The following is a 25,143-nucleotide window of genomic DNA, read 5'->3' on the forward strand; positions in this document are numbered from 1 at the left end:
AAGAGGCTGGTATCCGGTTTGCAAAAGTTATTACTCCTCTGTTTTAGTAGCCTCGGGTCTTAAGGCAATATCTGTTCTGTGTAAATGTCATAAACTGTGGTTCCATTAAAAGCAAAAACTATCGGTGAATTAGATGGTTAATTCTTTAAACTTGTATCCTCTTTAAGATAAAGCTTTATAAAAGACATTTCCCCTACAGATCACGTTTCAAAAATTCAAGGAGAGGTCTCATCTAAGTCTTGCTGTGTCTTGCCCCAGAAAAGATGGACTGTGAGCTGACCCCTCTAGCTAGGAGTCCCTGTGGCCTGCTTGACCTTTGCCCCAGGGCATCTTTGGCTCCAGCAGCCTTTATTAACATCAGCTTGGTGGTTGTCCCTGGACGACTTGTACTGGGTGTCCTGTTCCAGGCGACAGTAGGGTTTGCTTAAGATTTAAAAGAATCAAGTTCTTTGGGGATCCCTGGGTGGCTCAGCGGTTTAGTGCCTGCCTTTGGCCCAGGGCGCGATCCTGGAGTCCCGGGATCGAGTCCCACGTCGGGCTCCTGGTGCATGGAGTCTGCTTCTCCTTCCTCCTGTGTCTCTGCCTCTCTCTCTCTGTGTCTATCATAAATATTAAAAAAAAAAAGAATCAAGTTCTTTGTCAAAAAAAAAAAAAAAATCCAGCATGGGTTTTCACGTTACCTGGTTTCTGTAATAGGGACGATATTAATGGGTATCTCTTAGGATGGTTCTGGTGAGGATCAAGGGTAATAATGTATGAGGAAGTGCCTTATGGACATTTAACCCACACGCACTCGTGCAAGGTGAGAAGCAAGTCCCGTTAGGAGGCCCCTGGACTTGGACCTCTCGGTAAGTGAAGTTGGCCGTTTTCCAGAATTGCTTTTACAAAAACATATTACTTTGTATTAGTCTTTGTTTCCCTGATATTTCAAGATAGAGCTTAAACGTCGGATGTTTGCTGTAGGACACCTGGAAGATGGAGAAAAACGAAAGGACGGTGCCTGCCGCCCCCGGAGACCGCGCCTCTGGCGGTGCCGCGTCCTGCTCGCTGGACCCCTCAGGGCCCTGGGGGGGGGGGGGTCTCCAGCCCCGGCTGCGGCCCCGCCCCTCTGTACCGCTCGTCCCCGCCCCGCGGCCAAGACCAGGGGCGCGCACTGCAGCCGGGGCCGGGCCGCTCGCTCGCCTCCGCCGCCCTCGCCGCCGCGTCCCGCTAATGCTGATGCGCCTCTAAGCAGCCCCCGGTCCCGGAGCCCCTCCCCCCAACCCGTCCCGGAGCACATCCCCCCCCGTCCCGGAGCTCCCCTGTCCCGGGCGGCGGGCGGCGGGCGGCGGGCGGCGCTCCTGGGGCACCTGCCGCCCTGCGCGGGGACCCGCCTCGCATCCCGCCCGCGCGCCGATCCCTGCGGGGAGGTCCGACTCCGTGGGGTCCCCCGCCCGTGTCCGTGGGCTCCTCCCCGCCCGTGTCTGTAGGCTCTCCCCACACCAGTGTCCGTGGGCACCTTTCCCTCGTGTCCGTGGGCTCCTCCCCGCCCGTGTCCGTGGGCTCCTTCCCCCCGTGTCCGTGGATCCCTCCCGCCCGTGTCCGTGGGCTCCTCCCCACTTGCGTCCATGGGATCTCCCCCACCCGTGTCCGTGGGTCGTCCTCTCGTCCCCCCGCCCCTCTCCTCCCCGGGTGCGTTCTCCTCCCGTCTCCCTCCCTCCCTCCTCCCGTCTCCCTCCCTCCCCTCCCCTCCCTCCCCCCTCCTCTCCTCCCCGCGGGGGGCAGCCGGGGGCGGGGTGCGGGGGTGCGGGGCGCGGTCCGGGCCGTGGGGCGGCGGGGCGGCGGGGCGGCGGCGGCCTGCGCGGCGGCGGGCGTCCCGGGCGGGCCCCGGGTGCGGTGACATCACCGCCCGCCTCCCCGCCCGGTGCTGCCTCCGCGAGGCGCGTCGGTTGGGCCGTTTGCCCGCGTCCGCCGCCGCCAGGGCTCGTCCGGCCGGGCTCGGAGCCGGCAGCGCGGAGCGACGGGACCCGGAGGAGGAGCGAGGCGCGGGCGGGCGGCGCGGGCGGGAGCCCCCGGCGGCGGCATGAGGCTCAGCCCGGCGCACTACCTGCTGCCGCTGCTGCCGGCGCTGGTGCTCGGCGCCAGGTGAGTCCCGAGCGGGGCCCCGACCCGACCCGGCCGCCTGCGCGCCCCCCCCCCCCCCCGCCCAGCCGACGGCTGCCCGGACGGTCCCCGCGGGGCCCCCAGCGCGCCGAGCCCGGGGCCGGGGGGCGGGAGGGGGCTGGAGGGGGCACCTGCCGCCGGGCGCGGTCCTTACGGGGAGGGGGCGCCGGCCGCCGGGGGGGGGCGCGGGGCGGGGAGGGTGACCCCGCAGGACGGGGAGCCTGGCACAAAACTTCTGGACTTGGGCGACGGCCTGCAGCGGGCTGGGCCGGCTTCCAGGAGGCGGCGTCCGCGGCGCGGGGCCCGGGGCGGAGGGAAGTTGGAAGCGGACCCTGCGGGAGCGGCGGTGCGGCCCGGCGGGGACCCCGGCTGCGGACCCGGAGACCCTGCGGACCCCCGGCTGCAGACCCAGGGACCCTGCAGACCCCCGGCTGCAGACCCTGAAGACCCTGCGGACCCCCGGCTGCAGTCCCGGAGACCCCGGCTGCAGACCCAGGGACCCCGGCCGCGGCCGCCGCGCGGGGTGGGACGCAGCGGGGTTGAGAGTCGGGGCGTGTCCGCGGTTGGTCCGGCCCAGGGTGCGCGACGGCCCCGCCTCGTCCCCCTGCAGAGCGGCACAGAGCGGGTCTGTCCCCGGCCGGGCCGAGCCCGCGCCCCGGGCGCCCGGGCATCCTCTTGGCAGCCGCCCCCTTCCCTCGGCCGCCCTCGAACAAAACAGCCCTCGCAGCGGGAGTCTCAGTGAATGGAAACATTGTGTCGACATCCGACATCCGACGGGGGAGGAAGAGGGGAAGCGGGGTCTCCCCCGTCCTGAAATTGGACCCGAAGAGCGCTCGCTGCCTGCAGAGGAAGGAAGCAGCACAATTCCTGATCGCGTCGCTAGTCCGTGCATGCATCCTCCTTCACACTCCTCCAACCAGACTTTTCCTTTTCCAGCGAGGACCGTGTGATTTAGCCCTGATGGTTCAGTGAACTTTGTCTTTCCTTGAAGACAAAGCCCGGGGTGACTTTCCCAGACTAAAGGGGGAATATGAGGGTTTGCTTGTTTGTTTTTTTATCTACTTTATCCACTTATTTCTGCTGAGGATTTCTTGTCACTTCGGTTCACAAAATGCAGGTGGTCGTACAATCGCCCCACTTCCCCGTGCTGGAGTAACTTGTCCCGGTTACGGATCCCGCTGCAATATTCGTGGTTCACTCTAGATGAGTCCGTGCAAATTGTGCATCAGTCATTTAAGGGTCTTGCCGTTCACCCTGAGCTCTCTTGTGTGGTAGTTTAGTGATCGTAATTTCTTGAGAAGGGAAATTCTCAAAGTTTGGACACTTAAGTGGGTGCTTGTCATCCTCTGCACAAAGGAATAAATTTTTAAACGATAGAAACCCAGCCCACAATGATTTTTTAAAGACAGTGAAAATCTCTAGTGTTCCAAAAGTACATCTGCTTTATAAGGATGCCATCCATATACTTTAAGTGACTCAGGAAGCTGTACAGGCTCTAGCTTCTCAAGTTTTAGTCTTGGTTACATAATACGGAGAGCCATCATCTTTCCTTTTATGGTAGTGTCAATTTTTTTTTTGGGGGGGGGTAGTGTCAATTTTTATTAGGATGACATTTTAAAATAGTCAACGCATTTGTTACGACAAAAATTAGAAGTAGTCATTCCTAGTTTCCTTTAGACGTGAAACTTCTGCAGTTTTTACAGAAGTAAAAACTTAGGTCGGGTCTTTTACATTTTCCTTCTGGCAACTCAACCATAAGAGCATGTTGGGCTTAAGAAAGTGAGACTTTCCATCATCAGTGGTCTGTCTCGTTGGGATTCCTCTGTGGCAATTTATTTTACTGGATATCCAGATTACCTTGTGACAGCGGATGTAACAATGAATATGGTACTGCCAAATATGTCATTTTGCAAGATTCTGTTTTAATGGTTTCTAACAGAAGGCCATTGTCTTAGTGATATTTAGGATTTCTTAGAGGCATATGGTTCGTGTACAAGCTAGAACCTAAAGAGGTTTGTAAGAACAGTTGCATTAGTAGAGCTGAGCTTCTTGTCCTGCTGAGAAAAAAAAAACAAAAAACAAAAAAAAAAACTGTGGCGCAGCCCTGAGCACCTGTGACAGTGGGTTTTCTAGCCAAAGACTTTTTGTCAGTGTCTCAGTCAGGGGGTCTTGTGTGTGTGGAACAAATGGCATCTCACATGCTCGGATCATGCTGAAAGCATTAGCAGAGGGTGGCAGTTACCAGATATTCTTAGAGCCTTTGGATGTTGTCGTTTTTATCGTCAAGTTCTTTTCAGAGTGTGATCAATGTGGATCTGAGGCTCTTAATGCAAATATATATATTTGACCATCACTTACTCTGGGCATAGCTCTTTAATGCCACACTGTTCTCTTTCCAAAGTTCAGTTTTGTTCTATAGTAAAAGAATGTGTTCACTGAAACACATGCTGCAATTAGAGAAAGACAGTTATTATATAATAGTTGTCTATCCACAGGGATGAAAACCCTAAAGCAATTTTGCCTTTGAAATATGAATTTTTGGATAGCTTTCTGATTTTGCTTGCTCTTCGTCTTCATATTTTTATGACAACTTTGGATGCGGAAGGGCCCAAATTCCATGGTTTTCACCATAGTGAACAGCATTGATTCCCCTTCAATCAGAGTTACTTTGGAAAAAAAAAAAAAAAAAAAAAAAAAACAAAACTTGAGTATTCACCATCAACAATAACCAATAGTTGTTTTACTGGTAAATGCCATAGAGTCAAAAAGAGCTATTTAATTTTCTGTATATGGCCCCTCCTGTTTAGAAAGTGCATACAAATTCAAAACATCAAGTTAATGTTATGAATAATGAAGCTAATGCCTAAACCCATTTAACCTGTGCACAAATAAATGTGATCAAAGAAAGCAAACATATGTTGCTTTAATGGCTTTAGAGTAGAATGACTGTACTTTTTAAAGAGCTTTCTTCTGTAGAAGTATTAAATTGCCATTCCAAGGCAGCCAGCAATTCACTTCAGAAAGGAGTAGTATAGGTATTGAAAGGAATAGTAGGGTGAAAAAATCTTTAGAAGTTCTTGGTGAAAAGGGACTCATGGAGTGCTGGAGAAGGCTTGTGCTTTAGTCTGCTGAACCTCTGTTCCTTTATGCTGTGATTCTACTCTTGATGCCTTTGGTTTATTGAGTTTTAAATGACTTAATGGGGAGAGAAACATGGCAGGGGAGGAGTGAAGGTCTACTGACTTCTGGTGGTTTTCCATCAAGCAAGAGCTTTAAGCAGATGGGGGCTTCTAGTCCTCTCAATAGGAGTCACCTTCCAGGTCTCTCCTGGGCCCTCTGATCAGCAGTCATGGCACATGTTTACTTTGGAATCTAATTTTAGATGACACTATAGATTGAAGATGCTCTGGGCTCCTCTTTGCTCTGAGCCTTCATCTAAACCTCAGAATTTGGTTGATGCATAGGATCGAGTTAAGACTAGAATCACAATAAAAGCACAAAAAGCATCTTTTAAAACTTAAAAAAATTAAGCAAATGAATTTTATGTAGGGAGCGGTCTTCCTTAAGTATCTCTCCAAACTGTGATGAGGGAATTGTGGGTTTGTTTTCCCAAGCCCGGCACAGAGTGAGTCTTGCTACACACGCTTTTGGGATAAGGATTGCACTCTCCTGTGTCCTCAAGCTAGAGATAGGTCTTTTCTAGGCTAAGGAGATAGTAACAGGCACATTTTTGACTTTTCAGATTTCCAGTTCTGGACCTTAGCTGCCTATTTCCAGTAGCAATTTTTAAAATGACCTGTTTGGGGATTATCTTTGTGGATTAAGTTCCCCTCATGACTGATGAGAGACCCCTCAAACATTTATGATTTGGTCACAATGGTCCCAGACCAAACTGCACGTAAGTGGAAGGAGAATGTGACCAACCCACCAGGAAGCAAAAATTACTGGAACCGCTGAGGGGTACGTGGTTGTAACCATGCTGTGTTTTCTCAAGAGTGTCTTGAGAGCACTTGTGCGTGGCATATGTGCTTGAGAGCCTGTTTTTGACTGATCTCTAAAGGAAATCCCTTTAATAAATAGGTCCAAATCATTTAACCTGATTAAACAGTTATTTAATACTTTGTTCTTCGGAAAAGAAAAAAAAAATCTCCATTGAAACCTCATAACCTTTGGAAGTTGTCTTTGGTGTTTTCATTATCACACTTCTAGAAGCGAGCCTGAAATGTGTCAGGCGTCAGGACAGTAAGATATTAGCTACAGACGTATGTCCTCATAATCTGGTCCTGTTTGGAAATACAGTTAGGACAAAATTGGATAAATACCAACAAAATTTTAAAGTTGTAGATATGAATGGAAAAAAGAGTGAGTGATGCCGGTGCAGGGGTATTAGAAGTAACGTCCACTTTCAAGGACAATGAGAGAAGTAATATTTTGTAATGAACTTTAACATCCTCCAGCACTTGCTAACTGTGCGATGTTAGGTAAATTGCTTTTCTGTTTTTCTCATGTAGGAAGTAGGACCGCTCGTAGAAACTACCTGGAAGGCAAGGACTGAATGAGTTTATTTAGGAAAAGAGTTGGCATGTTTCTTGGAACAGAGCAAGTGATGAGGAGGGCTTAGCCTGTGCAGTTATTTTGGTTATGTTCACAAAATTTATGTTATCTGTGATTGATCGGGACATAGCAACTTAAAGGAAACTTGGATACAAGTCAAACGAGTGACAGAAAATTAACAAGAATTACAGTTTTCATCCGAAAGAAAGAAAAATACTGGCAAAGAAAAGAGGAAGCATCGGAAGCAATGGGGGTTACCTCGTAACTAAGCCTGGTTGTTTCAAGAGTGTTTTGGTGGCAAAGTGCCTGCGTGGTGCTGTGCACTTGGCAAAAACCATGAGGACTTGTGGTATTTGATCATTTAGAATATGATTTTGCAGAAAAGTACATATTTAGCTACCTGTATATCTCTTTAAAATTTCATGGTGTATATAGCACATACATAATAGGAAATCACAGCCGCGAGCACAGGTGCCAGTGAAAGGGTGCTTTGAAACTGCGTAAGCACGGCTGGTATAAAGCCCCCTACGACTTTATTTTCTGTTTGTCAATTGATTTCATAACCTGCTAACAAGCTATGAAATACTTTTAAGTTTTCTAAATATTTAACACAGATTTTTTTTTTTTCTACTGCTGAGAATAATTTGAAAACCGGTGCTATAGAAGAAACTCAACTCTGTCTGAGAAATCATCACATGAAGGGGTTATCCCTAACCTAGTTTGGAAGATGACTTGAGAGATCATCTAGTTTTAACTAGTTTGCACATATTTTATCATAAACTTTTCATAGTTTTGCCAAGAAATTCTGAATATCAAATGAGGATTTTTTTTTTTTTTTGCCATAGATTAGTGTGTGTGTGTACGTTTATGCTGTAATTCCGTGGTGCTGTTCAGTGGGAAACATACTTGACAATCTTACAAAGATAAGTCCCTAAATATATTCAATTGCACTTTAAGGGTGAGCACACATTTCATTTTGCTTAGGTTGTCTCTACATTTTCGTCATAGCCAATGAACAACTTCTTATAGGACATTTTAGGGTCAGGTGGTCATAGATTGTTTCCGACATGTACACGTCCATCATTTAGGGTTATTAGGATTAAAGGAAATGTACTTAAGTGCTATCTCAGTGCACAAAACTGGACTTTCTAGTCTTTAAGAGATCCTAAGACATGATAGCTAGTACTCTAGGTGGAGACTATAGTGTGTTGATTTTATTTTTTTATTTTTTATTTATTTATTTTGTGTGTGTGTGTGTTGATTTTATATTGGATACCTCAAGCAATCAACATTCAATGGTTTTATTAAAAGTCAAAATAAATTCCTTAAATGAACTGATTGGTATCGCTAAAATAATAGTAACATTTATTTTCTGAAAAGATTTTGCGTGGGCGGGGGGTGGTGGGTAGGCAGGGAGAGGGTATTAAGCCCAGTGACTGATCCTTGGGGGAAGAAAGGGAACTAAAACATGCAATGAATGACTTGCTGTCTTCCAAAATAGTCCTGGCTGCTGAGCTCGGGTATCGGTAGGAGCTATTGCAGATTCCGGACCAGCCTTCCTCTCACATCCTTATAGAAGATGTGACTTCCTCCTGCCTAGCCTCCAGAGGATTATTAGGGTTTCTAATTCCCTGTCCTTCAAACTAATATTCAGAACACTCTGAGCAGAAGCACTTAGTGAGCAGGGTTTACAGGAAGTATTTGCCCTGTCGTATGGGTTAGCCCAAAGAATACGAACTCAGACTTTGGATTAGCCTCACCAGCTACGTGACTTAATGTCAGTCAACAACTCTTAGCCCCATTTTCCTCATCAATAGAAAAGGAATAACTATGCTTCTCTGATTTAAGGGCATTTAATAAGCTCCTGTGTAAAAAGAAGGGGGTCTGGAACAGAGAAATGCAACTCAGTATGTGTCCATTCTTACCTGGTTGAAGGGGGGTGTACTCTCATTTCAGAAAGAGCTCCCCTTCATAAGCACGCATCTCAGGCTGACGCGGGCGAGACAGAAGTATTGGTGAAGACCCTGGAGCTCAGCTCAGTCCCATCTTCCCTTACCGCGGGTGATACAGCTGAATGGAGACTGTATATTTTCCTTCCAAACTCATAAAGATAATTTGAGACCAAAGTAAAAGCCAATTCTGGGCCAACCTAACTGGTCCCAGTTAGCAACACTGATTTGAACACCTGGAACGTCCTCAAGAAGACGTCCCCAGTATGGCCTCGCCTAGTTTCTATTTTGGGTCTGAAAGCTCCAAATCATGTTGCTCATAAGTTAAACTTTAAATTATGTATTAAAATTATATTACCATAATATGTTAATGCCTTTACAGGAAGTTCATTTCTTAATTTACCTGAAGATGACAGAACCAAAGAGGTCTGTCTTAGACTAGAACAGCATAATGACCACAATCCGTTTTAACAAGTTGAGTGTTCTGGGCCCTAATAATTCAGTGTTCTTTTTTTCTTTTTTAAGATTTTATTTATTTACTCAGGAGAGACACAGAGACACAGGCAAAGGGAGAAGCAGGCTCCATGAGGGGGGCCCAATGTGGGACTTAATCCCAGGACCCCGGGGTCACGACCTGAGCCAAAGGCAGATGCTCAACCACTGAGCCACCCAGGCATCCCAATAATTCAGTGTTCTCACATGGGGTAAGGTTGGTCATGACTTCCCCAGAATGCTGGAGAAGGGGGTGGGATGGCAAAGGGAAACAGAAAAGCCTAACCCACTAGGACCCTTGGGGATCCCTGGGTGGCTCAGCGGTTTGGTGCTTGCCTGCAGCCTGGGGTGTGATCCTGCAGACCCGGGATCGAGTCCCACGGCGGGCTCCCTGCGTGGAGCCTGCTTCTCCCTCTGCCTGGGTCTCTGCCTCTCTCTCTCTCTCTCTCTCTCTGTGTGTCTCCCACGAATAAATGAATAAAATCTTAAAAAAAAAAAAAAAAAGAAGGACTCTGAATGGTGCGTGTGTGGACACAGACGGTGACAGTGTAGAGGAAAGTCCCCGGTTACTAGCCTTCCTGTTTTCAGCATTGCTTTTTTTCTGTTCTTGTTATTTTGTCTTTAAAATTCTCTTCTCTAATGCCTTCGGTCACTCACTGGTTTCTTTGCAGTGAACTAAGGCGTTAACATCGGGCAGGAAAGAGGGGGAAAGACTGAATCCTAAAGGAAACAAGACAATGTGTGAAAAATCAAAGTGACATGTTGGCAAGAGGCAGATATGGCTGAAGAAGCTTTATACTGTTGAGACCATGTAGCTTTTTCCTTCAGATGCCACAAAGTGAAATGTGGGCTCATCCTACAGATAAGTTCATGTGAAAATGGGGCAAACTTTTCTTTTTCTGACACTACAATTTGGAAAACCATTGAAAGGTACCAAATCCCTTTTCTGCGTCCTATACATCTCTCTTTCAATTGATCCATTTATACAACCTGTAAGGTACAGACCCAACCAATATTCTTGAGGACTAATTAATTAACGGTTAACCCTTCCTTGCAGCCTGTTTTACTTGTACACTTTCATCATGAGGGAGACTGAGTTTAGGACTCCTTAAATGATTAGCTTACATCCTCCCAGCTAGGAAGCGGTTAGAGCCGAACTCCCTTATTCTGAGAATTGCTTTATGAACGAATCTACAGCACTGGTCGCAGATTTAATTTCTATATAAATACACAATGAAGAAAAATAACGTATCCTACAAATAAGAATGCCCAAACTAAACCATGTTGGCAAGTAACTGTTCTCATGAGATATGGGGTAGGCCACATTAAAAATATTCTTGGGGCGCCTGGGTGGCTCAGCCGGTTAGACATCTGCCTTTGGCTCAGGCCCTGATCCCTGGGCCCTGGGATGGAGCCCCGCATCCAGCCATCCGGGCTCTGCGCTCATCGGGGAGTCTGCTTCTCCCTCTCCCTCTGTCCCTCCCTGGCCTGTGCGCTCTCTCTCTCTCTCAAGTAAATAAAAAGCATCTTTAAAAAAATATTATTAAAATTACGCCTGAAAGTAGTTTGTCATGTATCAAATATACCTCAATTAGAAAATAGTAAAATAAAAAAAAGAAAAAATTAAAATCAAAAGATAAAAATCATCTATTAAAGATAACTTCTTAAATCAGCCCAAGAAATTCATGAGTTTGAAGACCAGCCAAATTGGAGCCTTTATAACAAATAACAGTTTGCCAGTTAATAATCGTATTCCTCTGTGGAAAGCATGTCTTTAGATCAATGTTTCTCAAAGTATACTCCTTAGTGTACCTAAAATCAGAATGCCCTGGGATGCTTGTAAAAAGGCAACGTCCTGGTCCCTGCCATAGATATGCTAGATTCGATTCCCTGAGGAAGTGGCCAAGGAATCAGGGGCTTCCCGTGCACAGGAAAGCTTGGAAACCACTGGTCCAGTATTTGAGAACAATAGAGTCTAGAACACTTTGAAATCATCATCATTTATTCAGCAGGAACATCTACGTAAGTCAGGAAGATGGAAATATGGTTTGGCAACAACAACAAAACTTACTATTTTTGCATACATATATAATATATATAAATGTTTTATTTGTATTTTATGTATAAAATATTTATTTTATATATAAATATTATTTATATAAAATATATCATAAAATATAATATATAAAATATATTATAAAATATTTATGTATATTTATATATATTTTATATATGAAATATTTTATTTATTTGAGAGAGAGAGCTTGAGCCTGGGCCAGGGGAAGGGGAGGGCAGGGCAGGGTGAGGGAGAAGCAGATCCCATTGAACAGCGAGCCCAAAACAGGGCTCCATCCCAGGAGCCTGGGATCATGACCCGAGCAGAAGGCGGACACCCGACCTACTAAGCCACTCAAGCTCCCTTACATGTATATAGATTTAATTTAACTAAGTATCTTGTCATATATCAAGCTGCATTTATCTGTCAAGTTATATGAGAATAATCTGCTTCATTAAAAAAAAATTGCAGAGGGCTGCAAACGGGGGAGAGAGTGGTCGAACTAAGTGACGCAACACCGTATTACATAGATCTATCAGGGACCATACCCTAGGAAGTCCTAAAGAGTGAAGTGAAATCCTAGAAACTCTGAGAAGAGTGAAAACTTAACTCCACATCCTACCCCACTTTTATGGCTTCACGTTGCCTGACAGAGATGTGATGAAAACCAAGACCTACTACGTATGAGGCTCTACAAATGCTTCTTGTTTTCTGCGTGGGGCCGAAAATCAGAGTTTTCAGATGAAGTAGAAGTAATATTTAGCCTAGCAAAAAAAAAATATTTTTTTTCTTTTTTTTGCAAAAAGGTTTTAATCTACCACCACCACCGCCCCCCCCGCTTCCGCTGCTCCCATCACACACACCCCCACCCCCCCACCCCCCACCACCTGCCTTAGCAGCACTTGGTTTTACCTGATGCAGGAAAAACAATTTTCTGGTTTGGTTTTCTGGATTAAGCAGACTGTGCAGCCATGCTAGGCATATTGTCTCTGTTATTTTCCCCTCTGCGCTTTCGGTTCTCCTGTAAGAACAAAGGAACCAAAAGATGATGCGATGGTAGGGAGCAGCTAAGCATTGCGGAATACCATAACCCAGGCCCCGCCACAGACTCGTGATGTGATGCCGCCTTGGGTTCACAGATGTGGATGCTTAGGCATGCAGGGGTGAGGTCAGCGGGCCAGGGCTGTAACCTGCTAAGGGGACTCTAGGTTCCCAGGAGCCCTTAGCTGTGGGCTGCAGGGCCTCCTAGCACGTGGTATGAAGCACGGGCCACCTGCAGCCTGTCCCTCTCCCCGGGGTCCTGGTTTACAGACGGAGAGCAAGAAGCCTGTCCCAGGGCTCGCCTCTACGCTTCCAACCCAAATCGTGTGTATTTTGTTTTATTCTCATTGTGAAAGAAAATAATCCCAGCTGTGTACTGATTGCCTTTCTCTGTGGCTGTCGTTTTCCAAAGTCCGTACCAGTGAGCTACGGTGTCGTGCCTCCTGGCTCCAGGGGCATCTGCCTGTCGACTCCGGGGCCTAGGGACACGTGGTGGGAACCGGACGGCCCTCACTGCAGCTCGGCACCCTCTACCCCTGTGATTCCTAAGTGGCGCTCTCCACTGCTCAAACTCATACTTTAATTTTTAGAATTTATGACAATGGTTAAAAGTGTGTGCGTGTTGTAATGTTTAAGGGCTGTGCCACATGGTTCTCCAGAGAAACCTTATAGCCTCTGTCTAATGCTCTTTCATACCTCGGGAAGGTATTTTGTGGATTAGAACATTCAGGATTAGAGCAGTTTAAGACCTCTAAGGTCACGGAATTACTAAAAGGCAGAGGCGAACTTTGAATCCGTGACTTACTAGGCATAGGCCTTAAGGTCAGGCCTCTGAGGCAAGAGGAGGTGTCGGCGTTGGAATTCCTGGTGTTGCCAGGCGTTTGGGAAGTAGCTCAGAAGCCAGAGCTGAGAACCTAATGCAGACTTCGTACACCCGCAGGGGTGCCTGGGCCCGGGGCTCCACGTGCGGTAGGTCAGGCCGCGCCTTAAGCAGGCCCTGTTAACCCCCCGTGTGGCAAGGAGCGTCGCCTTTGGTTTCAGAGATGTAGAAAGCCACGGACTCGCGTTTGAACTCAGTCGGCCTCCAAGACTGACCTGCTAGTAAGTCAGCTTTTCCTTGGGACGCGTGAGGCTGATGCTTTACTGGAACTACACTTCCCCCGGCGGTCAGGAGATGGCACTGTGAAGTGCCAAGTGCAGCACAGTCCCGTCCCTGCTCTGCACTTAACCCCTTTGCACACTGACGCAGCTCAGGATTGCTATCTTAAAAAAAATGGCTTGATTTCACATCAAAATCATTAAGGTAGGGGGTGTAGCTCAGGGGTAGAGCATTTGACTGCAAAATCATTAAGGTGTACGTACAGATATGCAAGTACGGGTAGGTAGGGACCCGTATTGATGCATGTGTGTGACGTGCTTTATAGTGTATCTAGTACACACGATAACATATGTAATGTTATTCATGGAAAACACAGAGATTTTAAAGTTCTCTGCAAATGTATTTTTAAAAATAGCCATTATCGGGTACCATGCTGCTGTTAGCGCAGTCCCGGCCATCGCCGTAGTGATTCCTAGATGTCCACTTCCCTCCTTAAGGAGAATTAGACCTGGACGTTGGAAAATGTACCCATTTCCCCTACATACTCTTTTATTCAACTGACCATTAAAAGGATTCCCAAGGACAGACTTAGAGGGGAAGTAGGCATCATGTGAGGAAGACCTATGTGACCTGTTTATGATTTTATTTTATTTTTTTTGAAAAAAGACTTTTGAAATTCATTTGCCAGCGCAAAGGGGGAGGTACAGAGGGAGAGGGAGAAGCAGACTCCTGGCTGAGCAGGGGGCCAGCTTGGGGTTCAGTCCCAGGGCCCAGCGATCGGGACCTGAGCCACAGGCAGGCGCTTAACCGACTGAGCCACCCCGGCGCTAAACTATATTTACGTTCTAATTTTCATACATGCTCATACATTTTCACATGACCTGGGCAGCAATTAGCAGCAGCCCTTTTTATAAAGATGGGGAGACCATCACTAATGACGGGGGGGCCCAGACCCGTGGCTTTGAGCTCCACTTTTACGCACCAGACCCCGTGTCGGGGGGAGAGCCCACTTCCTGGTCACAGGGGTGCCCTGGGATGGGCAGCTGGGAGACAGACGGGCCACCTCCTCTTGTGTCTCCTTAGGAGGGCGCTGAGCTCAGCGCAGCGTGGGGGCTCCACCTTCTTTTTTTTTTTTTTAATTTTTTTTTTTATTTTTTATTTGTGATAGTCACACAGAGAGAGAGAGAGAATGAGGCAGAGACACAGGCAGAGGGAGAAGCAGGCTCCATGCACCGGGAGCCCGACGTGGGATTCGATCCCGGGTCTCCAGGATCGCGCCCTGGGCCAAAGGCAGGCACCAAACCGCTGCGCCACCCAGGGATCCCGGCTCCACCTTCTTAACCTAATCACCTCCAAAGGCTCCACCTCCTGTTCCATCGGGGGGACACAGACACCCAGTCTGTAGCACGCCTCTTGGCTAGTCGTAGGCCTTAACGGGAAGGACGGAGTCTGCTTGGTAAGAGCAGCCTGGCTTTGGACTGTGCCACTCACTGTCTTTATTTTTGACCTCTTGGCCCGCCGCCCCTCCTCCCTTCCTCCCTCCCTCCCTCTTGTAACCATCAGTTCTCCGTAGTGAAGGGTCTGTTTCTTGGTTTATCTTCCTTTTTCCTTTGCTCATTTGTTTTTTTCTTAAGTTCCACATATGAGTGAAATCATATGGTATTTGTCTTTCTCCGACTCACTTATTTTGCTTAGCATGATACTCTCTAGCTCCATCCATGTCATTGCAAAAGGCAAGACGTGTCTCTCTCTCTCTCTCTCTCTCTTTTATGGCCGAGTGGTATCCCCATTGTGTGTGCATATATATCACTTCTGTATCCATTCACTTATCAGTGGACACTTGGGCTCCTTCCAGAATTAGGCTATTGTAAATAATGCTCCTACAAACCAAAGGGTGCACGGATGATCCTTTCGAATTAGTGTTTCTGTACCCCTTGGGTGAAAAGCCACTAGTGTGATTAGTGGATCATAGTGTAGTTCTTTTTTTTCTTTTTCCTTTTGACTCTTTGGGGAGCCTCCACACAGTTTTCCACAGGGGCTGCAGGAGTTTATATTCCCTCCAACAGTGTCTGAGGCTCCACATCCTCATCAACATATGTTGTTTCTTGAGCTTTTGATTTAGCCATTCTGACCGGTGTGAGGGGATATCTCAATCTTTTTTTTTTTTTTAATTTTTATTTATTTATGAAAGTCACACAGAGAGAGAGAGAGAGAGGCAGAGACACAGGCAGAGGGAGAAGCAGGCTCCATGCACCGGGAGCCCGACGTGGGATTCGATCCCGGGTCTCCAGGATCGCGCCCTGGGCCAAAGGCAGGCGCCAAACCGCTGCGCCACCCAGGGATCCCCAAGGGATATCTCAATTGTGGTTTTGGTCTGCGTTTCCCTGACAGAGTGATGTTGAGCATCTTTTCATGTGTCTGTTGGCCATCTGGATGTCGTTGGGGCAGTATCTGTTGGGGTCTTCTCATTTTTGATCAGATTGCTTGGGGTTTTGTTGGTGCTGAGTTCTAGAAGTTCTTTATATATTTTGGATACGAACCCATTTTTCAGATCCGTTCTTTACAACTATCTTCTCCCATTACGTAGGTCATCATCTTTTAGTATTATTGATCATTTCCTTTGCTGCGCAGAAGCTTTTTATTTCAGCGTAGTCCCAGTAGATTATTTTTTTTTTTTGCTTTTATTCCCCTTGTCTCAGGAGGCATATCTAGAGAAATGTTGTTACAGCCAATGTCAGAGAAATTACTGCCTCTACTCCCTTCTAGGATTTTTAAAGTTTCAGGTCTCACAGTTAGGCTTTTAATCTATTTGGAGTTTATTTTTGTGCATGGTGTAAGAAAGTGGTCCCATTTCATTCTTGTACACGTAGCTGCCCATTTTAGATTTTTATTTTAAAATAAATTTTAAAATGTTTGTGGGTCCCTAAAAGTGTGATGGATCCTAAGCGCTGAGCCCCCTGTGCCTAATGGACTAGTTGATTCTGTCAGCAGAGAGAGACCCAGGCTCCTTCCAGCTCTCTGCTCTGCTGAAGCCCTTGCCATCATTGTCCTGGAGAACTTAATAGAATAGCTGTGCTTAGCTACAGGGGAAGCTGGGACTGCGGTCTTTTTTACCTGGGCTGTGTGTTCAGGTCAAAATCAGAGTTTTGTTACTAAGTGATAAGGGGAGAATAGATATTGGAAGCTCTGTTGTATTAGCTTTGCCTTTCCTTTGAACTGCTTTTCCAATTCTCTGCTAGGTAAATGGTTCATGTTGCCCCCAAAGCTTTCCTCTTTTCAGTACAGTGAAGTCGAAGCTGGGTGTCTCCCACTAGAAATTATTTTAAAAAGGGTAAATTTTCTGCATGAGAGTCATTGTTTTAGTCTATAGGTAAGAGAAAAGCTTCTGTCAGTGGAGTATCAGTGGAGTGTGAGCTAAGATCATGGAAACCAAGCTAGGAAATAGTCTGCACTTAAAGAGAGGTATTGGGATCCCTGGGTGGCGCAGTGGTTTGGCGCCTGCCTTCAGCCCAGGGCGCGATCCTGGAGACCCGGGATCGAATCCCACATCGGGCTCCCGGTGCATGGAGCCTGCATCTCCCTCTGCCTGTGTCTCTGCCTCATTCTCTCTCTCTCTGTGACTATCACAAATAAATAAAAATTAAAAAAAAAAAAGATTAAAGAGAGGTATTGACAAATTATTTTATGGGACTCCTAGATATTTACCAGCAATAAAATAGAATTAGTAAATGGTTGAAACTTGTACTTAGTGCATGTTTTCTGAAGATGACCATGTTGAAGGCAAGGTTCACGTGCATTTTTAAAGCCTTATGCTGTGACTTACACATAACAAGTATTTAAATATGCACTTAAATGTTCTAATGTAACTAATTAAAATCAGATTCTTTGCTTCATTGTTTTTCAGTGCACTTTTTTTTTTTTGCACATGTGTTAAGTAAATGATGCTATTTTTTGGGCAGAATTATGTTTGGATTTTGTATTACCAGGACCTGCTACTTTCTTAAATTTGCACCCTTGCAAGGAAAGGAATCTTCCCTCAGGAGGAAAAAAAAAAATTTCTCTGGAATACAGATGCTGTGATTATTATAACACAGTGACTGAGATAATGGATGTTGGATGCTAGGGTGACTCCAGAGAGAAGTGAAGCCAAGATGGTGCTGGAAGCAAAGGCAGAGATCAAGGGGTGGGATGTCTCCACTCACTGAAGAACATGGTGGTCACAGGCTGAGAAGCAGACAGGGGTGGCGGTCGCATATTGGGAGTAAAACCTTAATTTAAGAACCTTCTTAGACTCATAGTATTTCAGATCTCAGTGGGTCTTTCTACCCAGCCCTTCATTTTACAAATATATAAATTTAAGCTCCTAGATGTCAAATAATTTACCAGATCAGGTGCCCCTACTTAATAGTACACTCACAACAATGGGAGAAAAAAAAAAAAAAAAAAAAAAAAACGACTTTGCATGCTTTTATTGGCAATCCAGCATCAGTTTTTCATAAAAATTGAGAACTTCATCCTGACCTTGAGCTCACCTCACCATTATAAAACATTCTGAAAAAAAATATAAATTAGTAATGACGGTGGTTTTTGTTTCACATGTTTAAGATTTTCTTTAACACAAGTGTAAACGATTTATTTATTTTTAAAGATTTTATTCATTTATTTGAGAGAGAGTGCATGAGTGGTGGGAGAGACAGAGGGAGAGGAGGGAGAAGCAGAGCGGGGAGCCCGATGTGGGGCTCCATCCCAGGACCCTGAGGTCATGACCTGAGCCCAAGGCAGATGCTTAACCCACTGAGCTACCCTGGGGTCCTGCAAGTGTTAATGATTTTTTAAAAAGAAAAACAAACACCTCAGTGTTTGCCACTAAGTTCAGCAGTAGTTTATATATAATAAATAAAGCTCGGCTTGTTACAATGGGTCTTTTACTTTCTGGTGCTAATGTTTTCTCCTATCCAGCATAGTAGTTTTACTGTCTCTGTTTTTCTCCATGATCTTAACAAAAATAGATGATGATTTACATGGTTTTCTTTCAATTGCTAGAGACAAGCTAACATCACAGACTTCTTTTAAAAGGATGAAAATTGTATTGGCTGACAACCAAATGACCAAAAATACAAAATAACTGGAAATGGAGCCATGTTTGCCTGCTTTAGAATTCATAAAAGATTTTAGTTTGAGCTAAAAAAAAAAAGTTACTTGAAAGAAAATCTATAGTTATAAGATAGTCATAATCCTGTAGTAATCATTAGTAAAGTTTTATTTTCATAATCAGTGCAGTAAGCAAGAGAAAAAAAATGGACGGGGTGGGACTTGTTTTAAGCCAACAACTTGCCTGAAAGTATTTTCAGACATTAAGAAAATATAAATTTATCAGTTGCCACTTTTAGATCCTGTTTCTTCGTGACTGACTCTTTAAAGATTTAAAAGTGTACAGATTATTATTATTTTTAAAAAATATGCTCAGGACCTATCTAATACAAGACCCATAGGATTTTGTCTTTGGCTCCCTTCTATTCATCATCCCTTGCAGTGACATCAAGTTGCAGGGCCAGGATCTGGACCCTTGACTCTATCCCAAAGCCTAGATTGCACCACGGAAGATGAGTGGGTGAATCTCAGGAGTACCGAGCCAGGGCTAAATTCTGGCAGAAATGTGCAAATTGCTCTTTCAGGAAATCACCAGCATTTGTCAACCTGTAACCTTTCAGACGCTGAACGTACAAAGAGTTTATCCCAAGGAAGTGATGAGAAGGTGAAAGGCTGGGAAAATAAGAGCTGCTGGACACAATGCCAAGTAGAAGATCAAGTAAGAATGGAGTTGATTCAGTGTCTTGATGTGTGCAAGTGTAGTACATTGTGTAAATATTGTCAGGATTCCCTGGCTGTGTTTTGTGTCGAGCACAGTGGTTTAGGGGGACGGAGAGCAGACAGACATTGGAAAACAGAATGGTTTGAGGATAAGTGGTGCGCACAGTGCCCGTCAACTGACTCCTGTGATGTGTCACTAGTGGTGAGCTTGACTGGGTGGAGGAGGATTCTAGACTGATGGGAGAGAAATCCTTCACTGAGTTCAGACAGTATTTCTGGATCGTTTTGTTTTGTTTCCTCCCGGCAATAAAAGGGACATATAGGCCAAACTGGCAGGAAGAGGGTGATAAGTTGTTGGTGACAACCAGTCCCTTATTCCTCATCCGTAGTGAAACGGAGGGCAGTGACATGAGAAGGGCTTCACAGTCAGTGTGCCTGCCGTATAACCGAGCTCCCCTGAACAAATAGCCCACATTTCAGGGGAGCTCCGAAGAGCTGGTGGGGCTGCCTGCAGTTGGACGGGGGTGGGGGGGTGGGGGGGGCAAGCATCGAGCGAGATCAGGGCCCGGCGACCTCCAGCCCAGCTCCCCGCTGGTTGATGGAGAATTTGATTTCCTGGGGACTGGTATCCTCTTTACAGGGAGCCCGCTGAATTCGGCTGTTTATGTAAAGAAAGTTTTTAATATGATTTTGTGGTTAGGTTTTGAGCGGTTTTTGTTTTTTGTCCTCTCAAGGATGAGGAGATGAGGTCATGACAGCACAGCAGTTATTACATGGAACTAATTACCAGGACAATTTTTTAAAAGGATTCTCCCTACTGGTGTTGGAGCAAGCAGTGGTGTGGGAATAAGCCCCTCAATGAAGAACAGCTCTGTTGGAATGCACAGCTCGGGGAAGCCAAATTCATAAAACCAAGGACTGAATAGGACGGGCTCAGGCTCAGGCTCAGGCTCATTAGAGATAAACATAAAAGCTGACTTTTCCTATGACTTTGGGTCAGGTGTCCCAGAATGGGGAGCGGATGAGCTGTTGTAGGACCAAAAGTTGTAGCTATCACTGTCACTGAATAAGCCTTTTCTGCTGGTTGAGTTCTGAGTGCTCACAGGTGAAGGATGCTGCCGGAATACTAGTTATTTGCTACTCCTAAATTTCTGAGCAGAGACTAGAGCCAGGAAGCCGGTTATAATTTTTTGGAAAATCCACTCAATTAACCCAGGGCCTCTGTTATGGGGGATGCTATATTCATCCAGAGATTTTTTTTTTTTCCCCTGGAGTAGATCACAGAATCTCATCCTGTGCTCTGTAGCCCAGGATGTGTGTGGTAAGAGGATAGAAATGCATAGTTAATGCTAGAGAGGCCACATCTTCTGTAATTTATTCTCCTCCTTCTGGAGAGGTTTAATTTCCTAAACCCAAGGATCCTGAGCTATAAATGACACCTTTGAGAACCAGCAAGAGCAATAATTAGACAACTGGTTGGTTTGATAGCAAAGAAGGATGTGCGAATTAATCCAATTAATATTTACTAGTCAGTATTTACCAAGAAACTGATAAATGCCAAGAAATAATGTTAATTGCTTGGGAGCACAGATGTGCAAGAAATGGACTGTTTATGGAACATGAGGGACACCCAATGTCCAAAAGGAAGACTAAAGGTTCTTAGGAGAGAGCTGTGGAAGACGTCACAGAAGCCAATCTTTTTGGGGTGTTTCAATGCCTAGAAAGATGTTTTAGGCCAAAAGCTTGGTTAGGAAAATAAATTCCAGGAAGAGAACAGCAATGTGTAAAGGCATTTAAGATTAAAATAATTAATAATAATATTTAAACTCCGTGGAGTATAAGCAGAACAGTAAGAAGGGCAAATAGATGGGCAACCCCATCTTCCATACTAAAAACACATAAAAATAACAAACAAACAAAAAAAAACCCTTCCTTTTTTTGTTAAATAAATTTGGATTAAAATCTGTCACGTAAATGAATCTTATGTAACTTGAGCAGCCCCAGCAAATTCTATATTGAGTTTGTGTATAACTAATGTATTATCACTACGTACAAACATATTTTTATAACATTTTATAATTCTCAAACATGACTATGACATTTTGTTGGGTTTCCAAAGAAGTGAGATCTGCAGACAGTACATACATATGCGTGTGAAGCCTTCAGCCTTGTATGAAATTCTATGATAACTGCACAGTCTTGCCTGTATCAGGGTGGGGATACTGATCCCTGAGGGTATGGGTGGCCCCAAAAGTCCTTAAAGTTAAGTTTCTGTCTCCATAAAAGAAGGGTGGGGTTAGAATGCGTCAAGCAGGGGAGATAACACAGGGAGTCCGTGTTCTGGAAGTTGACGGGTTATTAATTCAGTTCAACATCCAACATTGTGGCTTGTGGAAGAAGCAGCAGAGCTGATGGAATTTAGAGGCTGTGGAGGATCTTGTTGGTGTCGGGTCCAGCTTCTCTCACCACTAGGATTTCCCCCTTTTAACCAGTTGCTCTTCTGGATGCCAATGGTTGGCAAATACTTATCTCCACAAAAATGGCCTTGAGCATGAGGGGGTTCTCCGCCAGCGCTGAGTGTTCTTTGCCGGGCCATTCCCAACACCTTCTCACATTTCCAACCTCCCCCCAGAAGGCTTGCTTCAGGTACCCCTCAGCGTTATGCATTTTTACTCCCTCTCCTTGACTGCCTTTGTCTAACTTGGCCTCCTCCCAGCACTGTGTAATATGCACCCCCTCCCTCCATGAACCCCTGTCCCCCGCCCCTCACCCCCCAATCAACAACCAGGTGTCTGACTGATAGGCAGGTGACCACAGGATGGCCCTGCCTCCAGGTAGGTGGGCCTCCTTGGTGCAGCGTGGGCTCCGCAGCTCTCCTAGGGACCAGGTGAAGCTACTGTCCTTCTGGGACCACTTCTACGCTGAACATTGTTATGTCTTGTTATGTTTTCTTTTTGCCTTTCAGAAACATTTACTCATTCAGGTAAATCCATGACAAAGGAGGCCTCTCTTAGGCTTCACTTTTAGGAAAATTGACTTGAGACAGAGTTGGAGCCACTTGGGTTCGAATCTCAGCCTTTCACATTATCATTAAATTATGGAAATGAGTGTAAAACCCAAAGCTATTTTCATGGAATGTGAGTAGGTTTTATGGAATGTGAAATTCTGCTCCAGGTAGAGTAAGCTGTGATGTAATCCGGGCTCAAAAGCTGTGTGTTTGTTTGTTTGTTTGTTTTTACTTTTTCTGGGTTTGATAATTTCTTGTTTGTGTTTTGTTTTTCTCACATTATCCTTTCTAACACAAAACACAGTCTATAAAAATCATGTTTTCTATATTCTAAGTTGAAATGTGTAAATGAAATGTCATTTGAAAAAGGCAGTTGCCTGTCCAAGCAATTATTATAAAAGGTTGCGAACACTCCCTACAATCTTTTATGTAAGAACTTCAACCTATTTCTTCAATTTAGTGTTTTTTTTTTTCCTTACGTATCTAAACAATGACTCCAAAAAATTCAACTATTTCATTGAGGGCATCAACCATTTTGCTTGCATAGCTTTAATTATTTGAACCAGTTTCTACGATTTACTTTCTTAAAAATCCATTTAAGAAGGTTGAGTTTATCAGATGGTGTAGGGTAATTAAAAGGGAATTTAATTTTGACTTATTGAAATGTGTTTTTGTTGCCGTTCAAGGTTATTTTCATGTTGTGTCTGAAGAAAGAAAAATCTTTTATGTGTCTAACAATTATGGTATGTAAGAGGTTCTTCTTTAATCATATTAAAGTCCTGCCTATTTATCACCAAGAAAATAACTTCTCGGTGATAAAATAAGAATTTCCTTCATCATTTGGTTTTTAAAATGATATATTCCTAAAAAAATAATAAAAATAAAATGAAATAAAATAAATTAAAATAAAATAAAATAAATTAAAATGATATATTCCAGGAATTAGTTTTGAAATGTGGGCTACTTAATATTTTCTATCTATTAAGGTTCTACTGACATGGGAAATAAAATGGCAATGTAGGGAAACAAATCTTTGAGACTGAGGGAGGGGGGAAATCAGAATTTATCTAATTTTAGTGTGGGCTTTGAACATCTGTCTTTGTCTCTCTATCTCTGTCTGTTTTCCTTCCCATTTTTGCCTCTACGGACAATCAGCTCTGGCAAAGGGAGCTTCATTCTTCCCCAATTAATTTAATCAAATACAAATTTGAATAGGCAAGTAGGTTCTTAGATTTAGGTGTTTGGGATGATTCAGAGGTTATTCTAAGGGACAGAAGATTATAATTTCCGAAGCAAGAGATATTTTACCTCTAGAAAGTAAGATGGTACCACAGGCTGAGTAAGAGGAGTGTAGACGAGTGTAGACGAGTGTAGACGAGTGTTTCCTCTTCCTTGAAACAAATCTAAGAGAAACTGCATAACATTTTTAAAGGGTACATTTCCTGAGTGTCCCTAATATAGCCGTGAACTTGTTAAGGTGGTGGTTGAAACATCGGAAGATGATAGTAGATCTTACTGCAAATTTATTGAGTTGCTCTCTTAGTATTTTTCTACTATTTGTTCCTAGCTCAAAGCTAGTTGGTAAGTAGCGAATGGCTTCCTACACTAGTTGGCTCTCACAGTCATCTCATCCTCTTTGTCTTGCTTTGTATCTTGACTACAATTGTTCTTCAATTTAAGTACTATTAAGAGCACTCCTCAAACACTCTGATAAGGATTCTGAGTGAGTCTGGAGTTCTGGAGAGTCTGTTCTTCACTGAAGAATACGGTCTGCCGTCTACAAGAATCTAGGTAGTTGGACATAGGTTTAGGGAGAAAGACCAAGATTTGCATGAAAGATTCTTTCAAGGTTTTATCATTTTATATAGTTGCACCACTTTGTATTTAATTCTCTGAAAAACAAAATTGAAGAAAGGAAGCGTGACATTTCCAGAATTAGGATTGGATTGTGAACATATTAGAAGGATGGACCTATTATTTTTCCCTCTAAAACTGAACCTGTGGAAAGTCCTTGGGAAAGATGTTTTGCAACCACCACCCCCCCTCCAGAATATAGTTTCAGTGAGGCAGTTCTGTACATGTACTAAAATTTATTGTCTTCTCATATCTTGTTTGGTTTTTGGGGGGAGAAGGGGAATTTCTTTTATTTATTGTTATATGAGGAGTTGTATTTCAGTTTTTAGTAAAGTGCTGCTATCTTATTATAGTTAATTTCTAACATGCACTTTCTAAAAAGATTAAAAACAAAATAATTGCTCTTTTTTTTTTTTCTTTCAAGAAAATGTCTTGGTTTATTTTTCACTTGTTAGCATGATCACGAGGAAATTTTTTGTTTCAGCCAAGCGTTAGACGTGATGACATTGACAGCACAGGCCTGGGATATATCTTCACTCCTTTCTGCTAACCCAATATAACAACAAGAACAAAAGAACTTGGTGTCAGGCAGTTATAAAGGCTTTTTTCTTTTATCTGATTTCTTTAGTTTCGTTAGTTTGCTAGATTTATTATCTGATTTCAGAAGCTTCAGAGTTGTGTGACTGTAAAGTGGCATAACAATGCTTAAAATCCCTAAGGTCTAGGTTCTTTAATTTTGGAGAATTTAAAGGGGAGGATTTTGGAGATCTTACTTTCAAAAGGGGAAATCTGGTGGAAAGATAGCTGTCAAAATGCTATGGACTTATTACCAGCAGAATTAAATGAACCACACCAAGTTGCTATCTATTCTAAAACTCACTAGTGTATGACCAAAAGGCGTGGTTGAAAATGGAACTGTTATCACCGTGAAGGGAAAGCAAAATTGAAAAACGATTGAAATGAATATTTGTATCTGTGATTACTTGAACATCACTTTGAAGCACTTTGAAGCACTCTCTGCCATAGAAATCAGATGTGATTTTTGTGGGCTTTTTTTACCCCCTGGGAAGCATATAAACCTATAATTAAAAAAAAAAAAAGATTGCAAGATTTTTGGGCTTGCACACAAGATCTTGGT

General features: G+C 44.5%; 1 protein-coding gene across 2 annotated transcripts in view; it reads left to right on the forward strand.

Moving 5' to 3' along the window:
* Positions 1-1,966: 1,966 nt before the first annotated feature.
* The window catches only part of LUZP2 (leucine zipper protein 2), a 477,909-nt gene continuing 454,732 nt past the window's right edge, over positions 1,967-25,143 (forward strand). The window contains exon 1 of one of the 2 annotated variants that reach the window (XM_025459793.3): positions 1,967-2,124. In XM_025459793.3, coding sequence (XP_025315578.1) covers positions 2,063-2,124 — 62 coding nt within the window. In that variant the 5' untranslated portion in view covers positions 1,967-2,062. The remainder of the gene's footprint in view (positions 2,125-25,143) is intronic. The other variant, XM_035703666.2, reaches the window with a different exon arrangement.

Source organism: Canis lupus, chromosome 21 (genome assembly GCF_003254725.2).
Source record: "Canis lupus dingo isolate Sandy chromosome 21, ASM325472v2, whole genome shotgun sequence".
In the NCBI taxonomy this organism is placed as follows: domain Eukaryota; kingdom Metazoa; phylum Chordata; class Mammalia; order Carnivora; family Canidae; genus Canis; species Canis lupus.